A 15,574-nucleotide genomic window follows, 5' to 3' on the forward strand; every position below is an offset into this window, starting at 1 on the left:
ATCTTAAAAAAAAAATCCGCTTTGGACAGAATTTAAAATCTGAAACCTTTCAGGTTAAAAAAAAATTTTTTTTGTCCTTTTTATACTAATCTAAAATATTAATATAAATAATTTATATCCACATCTAAAAGCAGACTGCAATTTCTGCAGCTAAACTATGTAGGTGTTATTCAGTCATGGCTTTACATTTTACTTTTTGGTTAGCAAGATGGACGTAATTGAGACATTATCCATTCATATGAAGCCAGGCAAAAGGGTCATCTAGCGGTGAAGGGACAAACTGTGGCTTTTCTGAAACTTTACTCGTACCAAACTGGAATTAATACTTAAAAGCTTTAAATCCTATCAATCAGCTGCTTCCTTTATTTGTGATCAGAGTCTAATTTATATGTATAGAATATATGTTATTGTAACATTCTATGCAAATTATTAACTCTGTAGAGCAAGAATATATAATTTTTAATATCTGCACTTGCAGTATCACTACTTGGTAGAAATCTAGTTAGCAGAAATTTAAGGGCAGTTTTAATAAACTCAGGAAATTTATGGCTGGTTTTTTTTTTCTGTAAATACAATTTTTTTTATTAAAAAATCATTACATTTTTTCCCGTTCATTTTGACCTAATTTCTAAACCACATAGGTCTGAATTGCTGACAGATGGCAAAAACTATATTTATGCTTTCCTTAGAGAGTTTCTAAAAGGATTAACATATTTCCTATCATTTGTATGCATCTGTGTAGATTATTAAGGTAATTAATTCACAAAATAAGCATTGGTTCTTGAATTAGAAATTCATTCCCGTTGCTATAGGGCCTAATAATAGCATCACTACAACCCATCTTTTAATTGATCGTGAATGTTTAATGAAGCACCTTTTCTGTTAAAAATTCTTTTAAACTTTTTGCCCCCTTTACTTGAAAATCTAGGATATAGACCTCTGCCATATGCAGACATGCTAATTGAGATCTGAGGTATGCATGGGTAACATGGGCCCAAGATAGGATCGATAGCATCAACTAGAAAAACAGCAATCTTAATTCAGATAGACATATAGCAATTAATAGTCAAATTTAATGAGCAAAAATAACATAGTTGCCAGAGTTGGATACGTTATACGGCTTAAGAAAGTGCAGCCATGGGTACCGAGGCTCGCATATCGCAGGGAAGCACAGTCTGTTGGAGAAAAACTCGTCCTCCCCGTCAGCCTGTAAGGTTGCCATACGGGTTCAGACTGTCTTTCGCCAATTGGCAGTTTTCTATAAAGTTTTGAATTCATATGGCCTGTTTAGTGATGCCGCTGCATACTCCCTCTGGAATGTCAACAAAACGTGACATACCGATGTGGGGGGGGATCAGTCATCCAGAATGAGTTTTACAAATGTCCAAGGGTTTTTTCACAGTCTGGGAAACAACTTCAGAAGAGTCCATGGTTATAAAAGTAGGTTTCAGTGTATCTATGGAGATTGTTTGCTTAATCCCTTTTATTTTGAGATCAAATGTTTTGTCTTGTCTTACTAGCACCCTAAATGGTCCATCGTAAGAAGCTTGGAGTGACGTTCTAACTCCGTAATGTTGAACAAACACATGCATGGACACGTTAAGTCGAGGATGAATGAAACAGGTTCACTGACCATGGCTGGAATTCTGGGTCAAGTGGACACTAGCAAAGTGGGATTTTAAGTTCTTCACAAACGGTTTGGAGAACGTGTCCATAGGTGTTGGATCGAAAAATTCTCATGGAATAGTCTTATTGTACACAAGTTCAGAAGTGGTTGCTCTTATGTCCTCCTTGAGAGTGGAGTAGAAACCCATGAAGAGCGTTGGAAGAGCAGCCACCCAGTGATTGGTATCGTACGCTTTTAAGGCAGCTCTTAAAAGAAGATGAAACACCTTGATAAGTCTATTCACCTGTGGGTGGTACAGAGACGCCTTGATTCTCTTGATTCCCAACAACAGTGAAAGGGCTCGAAATAAGCCTTTTACTAACTGTCACCCTTGGTCAGTAGTAATAACAGCCGGACAACCAAATTGAGTAATCCAGTGGTCGTAGAAAGCCTGTGCTACTGTGCGTGCAGTTATGTCTTGTTTGAGTACTGCTTCGGGCCATCTAGTAAACCTATCTGTCATAGTAACAGTAATAATTATTCTGGGAAGGAGGTAGCAAACCAATAAGGTCAAGGTGGATGTGATCAAATCTCTGTGATTAGTCTGGAAACTTGGGGTTTAGTATTTTTTTATTAACGGGGCTCCAGTATGTCTGCTTGCTTTTGCTTTCTGACACAGAATGCACTGTCGCGTCCAATTTGCGCAATCTTTACTGATGGAAAACCAAACAAACGGAGGATATATTAACTTTATTGATGCACGAATGCCAGGGCGAGACAAATTATGCAATGTTGCCAAAACTTCCTCACGGAATGCAGGGGGAATGTAAGAGCAGGCGGCACCTGTCGAGAAATCACAATATATTGGTAAGCTACAATAAGGTATTAAAACTTTTGAAACTTTAAGTAAAATTTCTAATTCTGGATTGATTTGCTACATTTTAGCAATTTTCTCATAGTCGATCACGTTAGGCATGTTTATTTCTTCTATGCGCAAAAGTGCGTTGGCAGTGATATTCTCCGGTCCTTTTATATGGTGAATTTCGGGGGTGAATTGGGAAATAAAGTCTTACTGCCCTGCCTTATTGGGAAATAAAGTCTTAACGCTTATCCAAATGCTGTTGAAATGCATAGGTAAGTGGCTTGTGATCGGTGATTGAAGAAAAATTCCATGCTTTCAACATATGTTTAAAATGCCTAATAGCAGCATAAGCTGCCAATAGCTCCCAATCATAAACGCTATACAGTCAAAAGTCGTTAATCCGGACTCGTTGGGACTTCGGCGGTTCCGGATTATCGATTTTTCCGGATTATAGATCATCAGTTTAAATCTCGTAAAATGGCATGCAGAAATTCTAAAATTAAAAATATGAAACCGTAATTTATGAAATAAAGAACAATTATGATCTAAAGGGTATCAAAATTTACAAAAAAAAAAAAAGCTTCATATTTATTTGTTTACTTTATTAAACATTTCTTTCAATGTAAGTTGTTTAAGTTGCTTCGTTTTATGTGATAATGCTTTCTCTTTAATTCTATAAACAGACATAATTTCTTGTTCAGTTACAAAGTTTCGCTGTTCAAGTCCCGTAATTGCTGTGCCGAGAATACCGACTAACTTGTCAATCGAAATTTTTTCGTTTTCACTAACCTCTCTGTCACCTTCTTCATGTCTTTATCCATTTTTTGCAGCAATTCAACTTTTTTTTGATGGACATCGAAACATACTTTCGTTTTGTAGATCCTTTGGAAGCTCCAGCATCGGAAATTCTATTTGACATAATCGAAAGTTCAAGTTTACTTTTATAAAATTGCTCTTACAGTCTAAAAAAAGTAATAAGCCGGATCCAGTTCGAAGATTAAGGAACAAAGCAATCATCAACATTAACTGAAATAGATAATTAGATAATTTTAGCTTATACCGTCGATTATACATTAAACGCGCACACGCATATGTGCTGTCGTAAAGGTCTTGCGCGCACACGTAAACGCCTATGTGCATGTGTCAACGCGGCGCATGCGCAGAAAGTTTTTAGCTTTGAGGTCCGGTTTATAGATCATTCCGGATTATGGGTGTCCGAATTAACAACTTTTGACTGTATTTCCTTTTTGCTTTCGAAAGCTTTCATGAGAAAAATGCAATAGGCTGTAAATTTACATCAACTAATTGTGATAGTGTTCCACTGATCGTGAAGTCTGATGCATCGACCTGTAAAACCAACTCGGCATTTTTTTTTAGGTGTGCTAAAAGAACTGCATTCGCGATTAACTGTTTACTATTTTGAAATTCGTTCCGTGCTTCCTTAGACAAATTGAGAATTGTCTTATCATTTTTTCTAGCCCCTTTTTAATAGGAAGTTAAATGTATCTGATTTTAAGCTACACTGGGTAAAAATTTTAAAATCCTAAAAAATCTGTGCAAATCTTTTACAGTTTTAGGAAATGGGTAGTTAAGTATCGGTTCAATGTTGTTCAGCAGAGGCTTGGTACCATTTTTATTGATTAATTGTCCTAAGAAAGATATTTCGGGAATGCCAAAAATACATTTTGCAGCATTAATTGTCAATCCATATGAAGTTAATCTTTCAAAAACTGTACATATTGACTTCTGTATCACTGAATGTCAAAATATTATCTAAGTAGACATAGGAAAATCTTAGGTCCCCAAGAATTTCGTTCATAAACCTTTAAAAAGTTTGAGCTGCTCCGCACAGTCTGAAATTTAAAAATGGACGTTCAAAAAGGCCAAATGGAGTGCAAACTTCAGTTTTCGGTATATGGTCTGGGTGGACTGGTATATGATGATATGCCCGAACGATATCAATTTTTGAACAAATTTTCTTTCTGCTAAGTGTATTATTGAAAATCTTGTAAATGTGAGATATAATATCTGTTGGTGAATTCGGTACATGTGATTGCCACCCGAGCTTTTAGAAACAACATGAAGAGGTGATGACTATGCCAGTTTGGATGGTCTACAAATACCTTAGTCCATCATAAATTGGAATTCTTTTTTCATTGCTTCATATAACTTAGAGTTTAACCTATGCAGTTTACTATGTTTGTTTCGATGTAATGGACCGTGCTCTGCTTTAAACTGCCTAAATCAGATTTTAATTTCAATAAGTCCGAAAAGTCTTTTAAGATTCACTGATATGGTGAATTACCTTTACCGAAAAATAATTTTCAGAATCGGAAAGGAAACCAATTGGACTTAATTTTGTAGTATTATCAATGAGCCTACCTTGTCTTAAATTGATTAAAAGATCAGACTGTCTTAAAAAATCTGCTCCTTTTATAGGCAGTAGTACATCCGTGATTAAAAACTTCCAAGAAAAGTTTTGTCCGAGTTCTAAATTCACATTTAATAATTTTGTTCCGTATGTAGAAATTTTGGAAATTATTTGTGGCAAATAATTGTAGTGAATCAGGATGGATTTTCTTAAATTTAGGAGTTCTTATTTGAGTGGTAAAAAATTTTAGATATAGGGCAATATATGTTCGAGAATGCATAAAAATATTAGAATTTTTTTTTTTATATTGAAAATAAAATTGCTTAATTATGACTTGTAGTTTTTCTTTCTTTTTTTTTTTTAAATTTAAAAGAAATTTAGATTATACTTGTCTGTATAGGAAGAATTTTATAACATTTCAAATTTCTAATGACTTCACAATTTTAGAGTAAATTCCTGTATTTTACTCTAAAAATGAAATTTAAAGATTTAATTTTTTTTTCTAGAATTAGAAGAAAATTAAAAATGTAAATGTGCTAATAAATTTTAAGTGTGAAAATCTTAAATAAATTGTTACTACTCAAGTACCACTGAATGTTTTATGATATTGCATGCCACAGCTATAGTTTTATTTAAAAAATATTTCAATAGGTTAGGAGAAGAGAAAGTGGAGTTTTTGCTGGGAAACAAGGCTACATTACATTGCGAGATCTGTTTCGTTGGGGTGAACGATATGCACATGCTTCGGGACAAACTGGCACATTTTATGATTGGGAACAGCATTTAGCTGATGAAGGTATGGTTTGAAAATTACTTTTTTTTTGTACATGCATGATATCTGTACTTTTTTTTTATTTTATTTACATGCATGATAAATGAAGGATGTGCATGATTAAACACATGCTTTATTTAAACACATGATTTTTCCGGATAATAGATCACCAATTTAAATCTGGTAAGATGGCATGCAGAAATTATACAATTAAAAATATGAAATCGTAATTTATGAAATAAAGAACAATTATGATCTAAAGGGTATGAAAATTTATGAAAAAAGCTTAATATTTGTTTATTTTATTAAATATTTCTTTCAATGTAAGTTGTTTAAGGTGCTTCCACAAAATGTTCCTTTTTCTTTTTCTTGTGTCATATACAGTGGACTTTCTAATGCCATACTCCTCGCATAATTTTGAGACGGATAAGCCTTTATCCATTTTTTTGCAGCAATTTCACTTTTTGTTTAATGGACATCGAGACATGGTTTCACTTTGTAGATCCTTTGGTATCTCCAGAATTGAAAACTCTTTTCAACATAATCGAAAGTTCAAGCTTAGTTTTTATGAAATTGCTGTAATAATAACAGTCTGCAAAAAATAGTAAGCTGGATCAAATTAGAAGATCAGGGAGCAACTCATTCTGTTATATTAGTTGAAATGCTTCATAATCATTAAAGATAATTTTAGCCTAGCTTAATAGCATCCGTTATTCATTATTGGCTGTATATCGCAAGATTGGCGACAAAAGCGAAGTTGTTTTACTAAATTTTGTCTTGCTTCTATTGCGTACTGAATTAAGCCTGAATTATATTAGTTTAGTTATTTACTACACCTATGTTTATTTCTTGCACATGCTTAAAACTAATCCGAGTCCTGAATAAATAAACTCCAACATATACTTAAGGCTTTATCTAGGGCCGGCGCTCGATACTGCCTGGTGCAGTTTCTACGGGTCCTAAATTCTGCTACAAAGTGCTTTCCTAAATTCTAAATTTTCATCGCTCCTAAACTTTGGACCCCAGTGCTTTCCCTAAATCATAAAAATTTCTCATCCCTTAATTTTGCCCATCAGTGCTTCTCCAGATTCCAAAAACTTCGTGTTCTCTTAATTCTGCCGTCCGGTGCCAACATATTCTGCCGCCACTTCTGGGTTTATGGTGAATAACATATCAGTTATTCTTAATAAAAATAGCATTAAATGTAATCTTTTGGCGTATGAGTTTCATTAACAAAATCTATTTTTAGGATACGAAAAGAAATTTTTGTTGAATTTTTCCTCGTCAACATTTCTTAGAGCATTTAAAAATCTATAATCATCGCCAAGCGTAATGTTAGCATAAAAGGTTATCATACTCTTGTTATTCAATTACTAATATAAAAAAAAGTTTAGACATCATTTCATGAGTTATTACTGAAGCTGTCCTCTATTGATAAACATGCGGTGATGAAAGCAAAATATAATAAATAATGACTCGCCAGGACGGCGTCAGGGATATAAAATAGGTGAATTTTTTTGTTTGAGATGTATGCTAAGTGGATGCTTAGCTACAGAGCCAATTTATTAATCTCACAAATTTATGCTTACATGATTGTTTTTCCATAATGAGGTATTTTATTTAATGCCTAAGTGAAATTAAGAATTGGAATTTTTAAGTGAAAATCTCCACATGTTTTATTATGGAAGAAAAAATCAAACGTGCATGCGTAAAGCATTAATAATGATAAAAAAAAAAGTTTGTGGCTTTGAGGTTCAGATTTTAGATCATTCTGGATAATGGACGTCCGGATTTTGAACTTTGTACTGTACTCATTTTTGACTAATTTTAAATTATGTATATAAAGGACATTACTGTACATAAAATTTGAACTTTATGGAAATATTTACACAAGAATTATAACATGTGAATGATATGTTTTTCATTTTTATAAAAATTTCATATATGATAAAAAAGCTTGCTAATATTGTTTGTTTTTGTATTATTAGTATGTGATGGGTAAGAATTTTAATTAGTTAAAACAAGTGCTTGATGTTATTAAACATGTAAATTTATATAGGCTTAACCAGATATCTCACTTAACTTGGATTATCCAGTTTTGATGATGTGATCCATGCATCCAGGACAGTTTGTTGTTTTGTCACAGTTATTTGGGAAAATATTAAAAGCACCAAATATACAAGAAGTAAAAGTTGTGTAGCTTCAAGTAAAACAGTGATTGGCCAATTAAAATATATCTTCTGTGTTGCCAATTTGAATATTTTGTATCTAGATCTAAGTACTTTAAATGTTACTTAGATATCCTCCTTAAAATTATAACATGTGGTCTTATGAATTTATATGTTTTATTTTTTCATTCAAGTATATTTTCACAGAACTTATAACAGTATATGGCCTGTGAGGTCCAGATATTTTTTATTCAGTTTGTAGATATTTTGTTTCACTTAGAGTGGGCAACACTGGAACTTAAACTGGTGATGTCATTATTGCTGCACATACCCTATCTTAGGTGTCAATCTATCAAATTGTGAGTTGGCAATTGCTATTATTTTGTATTGCACATTAAACTCATTTAATCTTCAAAACGCCCTGCATCCCCAGAAAAAGTTTGTTAACTGATGAAATTAAAATAAATAAATAAATAAATAAATAAAAATAAAAATGATTTTTAGATCATATTGTCAAAGTAAAATGTGAACTGAAATAGAAGCTTTAGTGAACTGTGAAATAAAAGTTTTAGTGGAAAAATTATAAATAATTCTGCATTTATATGGTTCAAGTCATAAATTAAAAGTTTTGCAAATTTGTAGATGCAAAGTATATAAAGGTTCTTCTTTATCATTAAAAAGGTTCTGTAACACCTATTTTCTTATTTCCAACTATAGACAGAATACTTGAAATCTATATAGGATTGAAATATTATTTTATTTAAAAAAAAAAAAAAAAGTCTATATCAACAGTTTTTTTAAATTTATAGTTATAAAATATACGTGTGGTTTGTGCAAGTGCATTTCAAACTGAATTCCTGAAGGGAGCATTCTCAATTATGAAAAGTATAAAAGCTAGTGCAAGTGATATTGTCAGTGAAACTGGAAAATTAAAAAGAAACATTGAAAAAAGGCTTGAAAATGTATGTCTCAAGAAGCAAAAAAGCTTTAGAATAGTAGAAAATAATGGAATATTACAGAATAATGGAACTATTAATATCAGTACAATCCTACAAGAGTTTTTAACATTTTATGACAGATGTCTTTCTTACATAGAGCTATGGGAAAACTGTTTTGACGGAGCTGAATTTTTCATTTGTATCAGCAGTAAATTAACATAGCCTGAAACTTCAAGTGAAAAGAATTAATGAAACTGTTGCAAACAATACAATAAATGTGGATCAATTTTTTGATGAAATAGTAATTGCAAAAGCTTTTTGGTCAGCCAATTATGAAAACTGGAAAAATAAAAGTTGTGAAGAGAAATGGACACAATGTTTTAGTCATTTCAAAAGAAAAACACTTTTCATTACCTATTTCATTTCAAATAATAACATGCTGGACACATCCATACCAGTTGAAAAAAAGTATTTTCAATAATGAATATCATACGGTCTGAAGAATGGTTAAATTAACTATAAAACCTTTATTAAGCTGAACCTTTATCAAACAGTGAATTAAATTGCAGTGAATTTGTTGCTAAATTTTTTGAATTTTGTTGTTTTTAAAAATAAAAATAATTTTTAAAGAAAGATAATCCTAGGGGTAAATGCAACCTTTTTAAATTCAGGATACTTTGATTCTGGTACAAATTTCCAAAACTCAGTGATCGGTGTCTACTTATTTTTTATTTGTATAGCTTGATCTTATTGCATCTCTATTATTTCTAATTCTCCAGATGTTTTTTGGGTCATAATTATATTGGAAATGGTAAACTCACCTTGAATTATGTTAATTTCAAATGGATTCAGAAAAAAATCAAGAGACGATTTAAAATATTTCAAGTCTTAAAATCTCTTTAGGAATTTCCTCAATATTCCTTCCAGCTTTTTTATATACTCATTGAGTTTTTCTTGTTTAATATTGGAACAAATTTTTTTTATTCGAGGAAAATGACAAAATGTAGTATTTTTAATGTCCTTTTGAAAAAGTTGTAATTTAGTTTGAAAACTAAATACAGTTAAAAGTCGTTAATCCGGACGCCCATAATCCGGAATGATCTATAATTCGGGCCTCAAAGCTACAAACTTTCTGCGCATGCGTCAATGCATGCGCGTAGTACCTTTACGCATGCGCATAATACATTTACGCATGCACATTTAATGTATACGGATGGTATAAACTAAGCTAAAATTATCTAATTATCTATTTCAGTTAATGTTGCAGATTGCATAGTTCCTTAATCTTCGAATTGGATCCGGCTTATTATTTTTTGCAGACTGTTAGAGCAATTTTATAAAAGTAAGCTTGAACTTTCGATTATGTCAGAAAGAATTTCCGATTCTGGAGTTGCCAAAGGATATCTACAAAGCGAAAGCACGTTTCGATGTCTATCAAACAAAAAGTGGGACTGCTGCAAAAAATGGATAAAGGCATATCCTTTGTTTCTCTAATCATTCCAAAATCTATTTATCAATTTCACGCTGCTCTGCGGGTAGGGGAACGTCGCGGCGCGCAATGAACTGGAAGTGGTTCTGTCAGCAATATCCTTATCTTCAGGGCAGATGTTTTTATTTTATTCGGCTTATAATTCATGACTAAATGTAATATTTCATCACAATATACTCTGTCTTTGATATGATTTAAATAAAATTCATTATAAATATCACGAATACACATCAAATAGTTTTCTGGTAGCAATTTTCTAATTTCGACTATGCGTAATGTATGCTGTACGCATGCGCACGTTGAAAGAAATGTTTCATAAAGCAAACAAATAAATATTAAGCTTTTTTTTTTTTTTTTTTTGTAAATTTTGATACCCTTTAGATCATAATTGTTCTTTATTTCATAAATTACGGTTTCATATTTTTAATTTTATAATTTCTGCATGCCATCTTACCAGATTTAAACTGATGATCTATAATTCGGAAAAATTGATAATCCGGAATCGCCGAAGTTCCGACGAGTCCGGATTAAAGACTTTTGACTGTACAACTTTTTCAAAAGGTACGTATCTCATATAACTCAAAAACGAGTAGCTCAGAATGTTGAAATTGTGTATATAGGACTGCTATAACATGTAGATGTACATCTCGTATTTTGGTAGCAATTGTCCGCACCCAAATTGTATAAATAAATATATATATATATCCACTCTGTTAACCGGCTCAGTGATCTCAGTTTCTTTACTGTTATATGTTTGTAAGTTGTGCATTTTTAAATTTAAAAATGATTGAATTATATTATTCTTATCTTCTGGTTAAGGTTTTTATGCCTTTAGCAAATCTGCATGCAATATTTGTTGAGTTATCAAAAATATAAAAGTTGTTTAAATGCAGCTAAGCGTAATTAATTTTGCGATGGCGGACATCTTTTTCGACATTTCAAACTTGGAAAAATAGCGGATTAGTTGCCAATCTAGAGAAACTAAGCTTCGCAACAACAAAGATAACGCCTTCTTTTATTATTGCGAATTAAATTATGTTTAATCCATTTTGGAATTTATTCGAGGAAATAAGTGTTTAAGATTTATTTTGTTATTTTTAATAGAGATATTTGGAGTTTTTATGTATTTTTGCTTTTTCGGTAAGTGAGAGTTGAATTAATTGAATGAGAAATACTGAATCGTCTGTGAAAAGTTTTTTTTTTTTTTTGTTTTGTTTTGTTTGCTTAATTTCTTTTATACATCGTTTTAGATTTATTATAGTATTTGAATAGAACATGTGGCAACAATTAGATAATTCTTCAAATGATACAAATTTATATGCATTCGGAGTTATAATATGAACAAAATGTAATGCTGTTAAGCGCCAGAGTGTCGCTATAGTAAACAAATATAGGGAATTTTAAAAGAGTGCATTTTTTCTATTGTGGTTTATGTGCTATCGACGAAGCAGATTTAATTCAGTCCAATAAGTTCAAATGAAATGCAAGAAAAAATGCTTATAATTTAATGTTCCGTGGAAAGAACTCATGTGGTGTACACATCAGATTTTTTAAATTATATTCAAGAGATGTATTAATGGCAGTTATGCGTCATTCGTTTGTGTGCCTCAAGGTGGGAATTTGTGAAACAACTTTGTGTAATGCTGCATTATTTGGATCTACAACTTTAAGTACATCTTCCAAGTTTTTTTTTAATGAACTTTCCCTCTCCATACCAGCGTTTTGCACGAGCAGTATTCCAGACAATAACAAAACTGGCTTCAGCCACATTATTAGCTTGTTTGCTAAATGTCATCAAAATTGACTGTTGTGTTTGATTTTAAAGAGATCTTAATTTGAAATTTGGTGGATACTGATTAGAAAACTGAGGATGTTTGGTTTCATAATGTCAACGTAAATTGCTAGCTTTATAATTTTTGACCGTAGCATTATAAATAACACATAATGCTTTTCCGTTATTGTCAATAAAAAAGAAATTCTCCTCCCACTCTCATTATTAAAATTTCTATTTTATTTTTTATTTTCAATCTCAATCACATTTTTAAAAGAACTGGAAATTAATAAAGAAATTTAGAAAATACAAGTTTTGTGTTATTAAAACAATAACGTGTGTTACATATTCCGAAACAAATTATAGTTAACTTACCAAAAATTCCAGATTCAAAATTATATCCATAGCAAGAGTGATATAAATTGTTTCCTCCAGAGCACAATGTCATCTATCCATATCAATGAAAGTTTACAAATCCAAAATCGGTCTGGAATCGGTCAATTACGTAGATCGTCATTTGTCGAGAAGGAATTAGGTGGACAAAGCCTTGACAAAGAATATGTATTGTGCACATACACGTTCTTTGGCCTTGACTCCCATATGTTTCTCATAAATCATGAGGCAATCTAAGGGGAAGAAAATCCGACGACCGGAACTGTTACATCATCAAAACACCACTGTTTATGTTTGTTCACGCAGTTTTCGATAAATCATATCATTCTTAGCTTGGACGGAAATGAAATTTGTTACAACGTTGCACTTACTCTTTTATATTTGTTGTCAGTAATTTAAAAGACATTTTGAAACACATATGGAACGATAATAATTTTTAAAAATATAATAACACAAAAGTGAAAAGGGAATTCTGGTACATTTATTTAGAGCCACAAATAATCCCTCAAAGAGCCGCAGGTTGGCCACTCCTGATATAGAACATGACTTTAGTTTTGAAATCTGTTTGCAAGTAAAAAGCAGATTTCAAAATTAAAGTCATGCCTTTCTAGCTACTTCACTTACAGGTATTATCTCTGGCATGTACTATTTAAAGTAGGAGGAAATACCGTTTTTCACAATATATTTATAGAAAATCAAAACTTTTCTGTATAGAAAATGTTTATGACGAGTTTTACAGCATTATTGTGCTTTTTCTTAGTTTCTCAATTCTTAGCATTCTGCAGCTTTAACCATTTTAGTGATCTTTTGCAGTTTGAATCAGAGCAGAGCAGGGAGTACAGAGCCTGTGCTTTGTGTCACATTTTAATACATATAAAATTCTGTCTAAACTTATTTTTTAACTGAATACTATTTTTTGATAGTTTAGTAATATTGTGCCTTTCATTCTAGGTTACTTGTTATTAGGTGGAAGAGTTCGTTTTGATGATGAGTTAAAAGTCATAAAAGAAGTTATTGAAAAACATCTGAAAAGGACTGTGAATACCAAATTGCTCTTCAATTTGTCTAAAGATACATCTCTTGCAACAAAAGACATTTTAATGAAAGCTTTAGAAACGCCTTTACCTGAAGAGCTTGAAAATGTAGTTTGGACGTACAGTATGAGGAGATTAGCTGTTTTGGTTGGAAAAGCTTTGCAGTTTAAAGAACCTGTATTGCTTGTTGGCAATACTGGGTTAGTTTTTATTTCTTAAATATGCAAATATCGCTTTTATACATATATTTTTCTTTTTGTTTGTATTCCATTTTATTTTAATGTGCAAATATTTATGTAAAAAATAATTTTTTTAACACGATTTCTTTTGCAGATGTGGCAAAACAACAATGTGCCAAATCTATGCTGAAATATTTGATAAAACACTGTATTCGGTGAATTGTCATATGCATTCTGAAAGTGCTGATTTCTTAGGTGGTTTACGTCCTGTTCGAGATATTGATGAAAGAGTATGTACTAAAAATTATTCTTTGTGAAATAATAATTTTACAGTGTGATTTAATTAGAACAATAATTAAATAAAGCTAAATTATATTTCAGGTCTTCTTTAATGCTACTTAGGATAATTTAAAATTTTTTTAATAAGTTGGCCAAAAATGGAATGTCCAGTAAATTATTTGTAGTAATTATGTAAAGGAATTTTGCCAGTTGTTTAATTATGTTGCTAGTGAATCATTTATTAAGCAGATTAGGAATATTCACAATGCACATATTTAACATGTTCTGTTTTCATTTATTACATCAGTTTAATATTCTTCAAGAATATGAGACTTTTATGTGATGATTTATGCCTCAAAAGAATGCTTGCAATTTAAAAATTTAAATAAGAAAATATTTTTTCCAAAAAAATAATTTAAATTGAGAATTATGAGCATTTTGTAACTTTAAGAAGCTAATAATTCATATTTAGAATTATGTTATATCTCAAATTAGAAGAGAATATTTCAAATTTTAGAACAATAATTTATTTTGAATTCTTGCGATATATTTCTGCAATATTAAAGAATTAAATTTTGGTCTACAGAAGCAATGAGCATTAATAATTTACCTAGTATCTGTTATAAAATTTCTAAAATTCTTTAGTTTCAATAAAGTTAGTGACAAACAAATGTGGTTTAATATTTTTGATTTTAAAATAGTGCTGTTTAATTTTTCTGTTATAAAATTAATTCCACAAAATATTTTTTGTCGGATGAAAAAATTATTTTAAATCTTAATTGTTTTCTTTTCATACATAGTTTAAAAAACGTGCTTTAAGGAAAAACATTTATCCACTAGTAATTAACTCATATTTAAAATTTGTATAGAGGCTGTTCACATGTTTTTTAGATGATTTTGCTTTGCTATAAAAAAAATTGTCTGCTTAAAAATTTTTGACTGAAGCTATATTTTTGAAAGTATAAATTTTCATCTGCTACTTGACAGTTTTGTTTTCATGCAAAATGGCAGTTTTAAAGAAGCAATAGATAGAAGGCTGTGTTTGTGCTCTTTCCGAAGGAATTGTTTCATATCTTGTTATTAAAAAACACTGTGAATGTCATGTTTATTTATATCTAAAGCTACGATAGGTAATATTATCAACAAGGAAAAAAAAAAAAAAAAAAAAAAAAAAACCCAAAGATTAAAAAACAGAAAGTAGCAAAGATAAGATCTTTAATGTTAAACGGAAATCCACCAAGTCAAAGGAAAGTTACAAAATCATTAAAATGTCCATTGTCAGCTGTGAACAGAGTGATTAATGCTCTTTTAAATCTTAAAATAGAAGGGGGGGAAAAACCCCACCATATGCATTTTCTTTCTCCACAGTGTATTGCCGAATGCAGACGCTGCAGAATTCTTTATGAGAAACATTTATCCCCCCCAAAAAAATGGAAAACTGTTTTCACAATTGATGAATCTAGGGTGTATTTAAATGACTGCAGCAGAAAGAAATTCATTTATTATCATAAAAGAGGAGGAAAAAAAATCATAAAACAGACTTCAAAGAATCTAAGGAAAGTTTTGCAAAATGATTTATAATTGTTGATGGTTTTTCATACAGCAGTAAATTAAAAATAAGGAAAGTGGAGAAAAATTTTAAGATAAATTTCACATATTTTCAGGAACATATTTTATACCTAGTTTTCAAATAAGAAATAACTTCTGTTTAC

At 31.1% G+C, this 15,574-nt stretch overlaps 1 protein-coding gene across 1 annotated transcript in view; it reads left to right on the forward strand.

Moving 5' to 3' along the window:
- The window catches only part of LOC118195958 (midasin), a 589,327-nt gene that overhangs the window by 113,794 nt on the left and 459,959 nt on the right, over positions 1 to 15,574 (forward strand). The window contains exons 27-29 of the mRNA XM_085823548.1: positions 5,491 to 5,635; positions 13,322 to 13,604; positions 13,738 to 13,873. Of these exons, the coding sequence (XP_085679674.1) occupies positions 5,491 to 5,635; positions 13,322 to 13,604; positions 13,738 to 13,873 (564 nt within the window). The remainder of the gene's footprint in view (positions 1 to 5,490; positions 5,636 to 13,321; positions 13,605 to 13,737; positions 13,874 to 15,574) is intronic.

Source organism: Stegodyphus dumicola, chromosome 9 (genome assembly GCF_044657685.1).
Source record: "Stegodyphus dumicola isolate Sdum_Otavi_A_Nest chromosome 9, ASM4465768v1".
NCBI lineage: Eukaryota > Metazoa > Arthropoda > Arachnida > Araneae > Eresidae > Stegodyphus > Stegodyphus dumicola.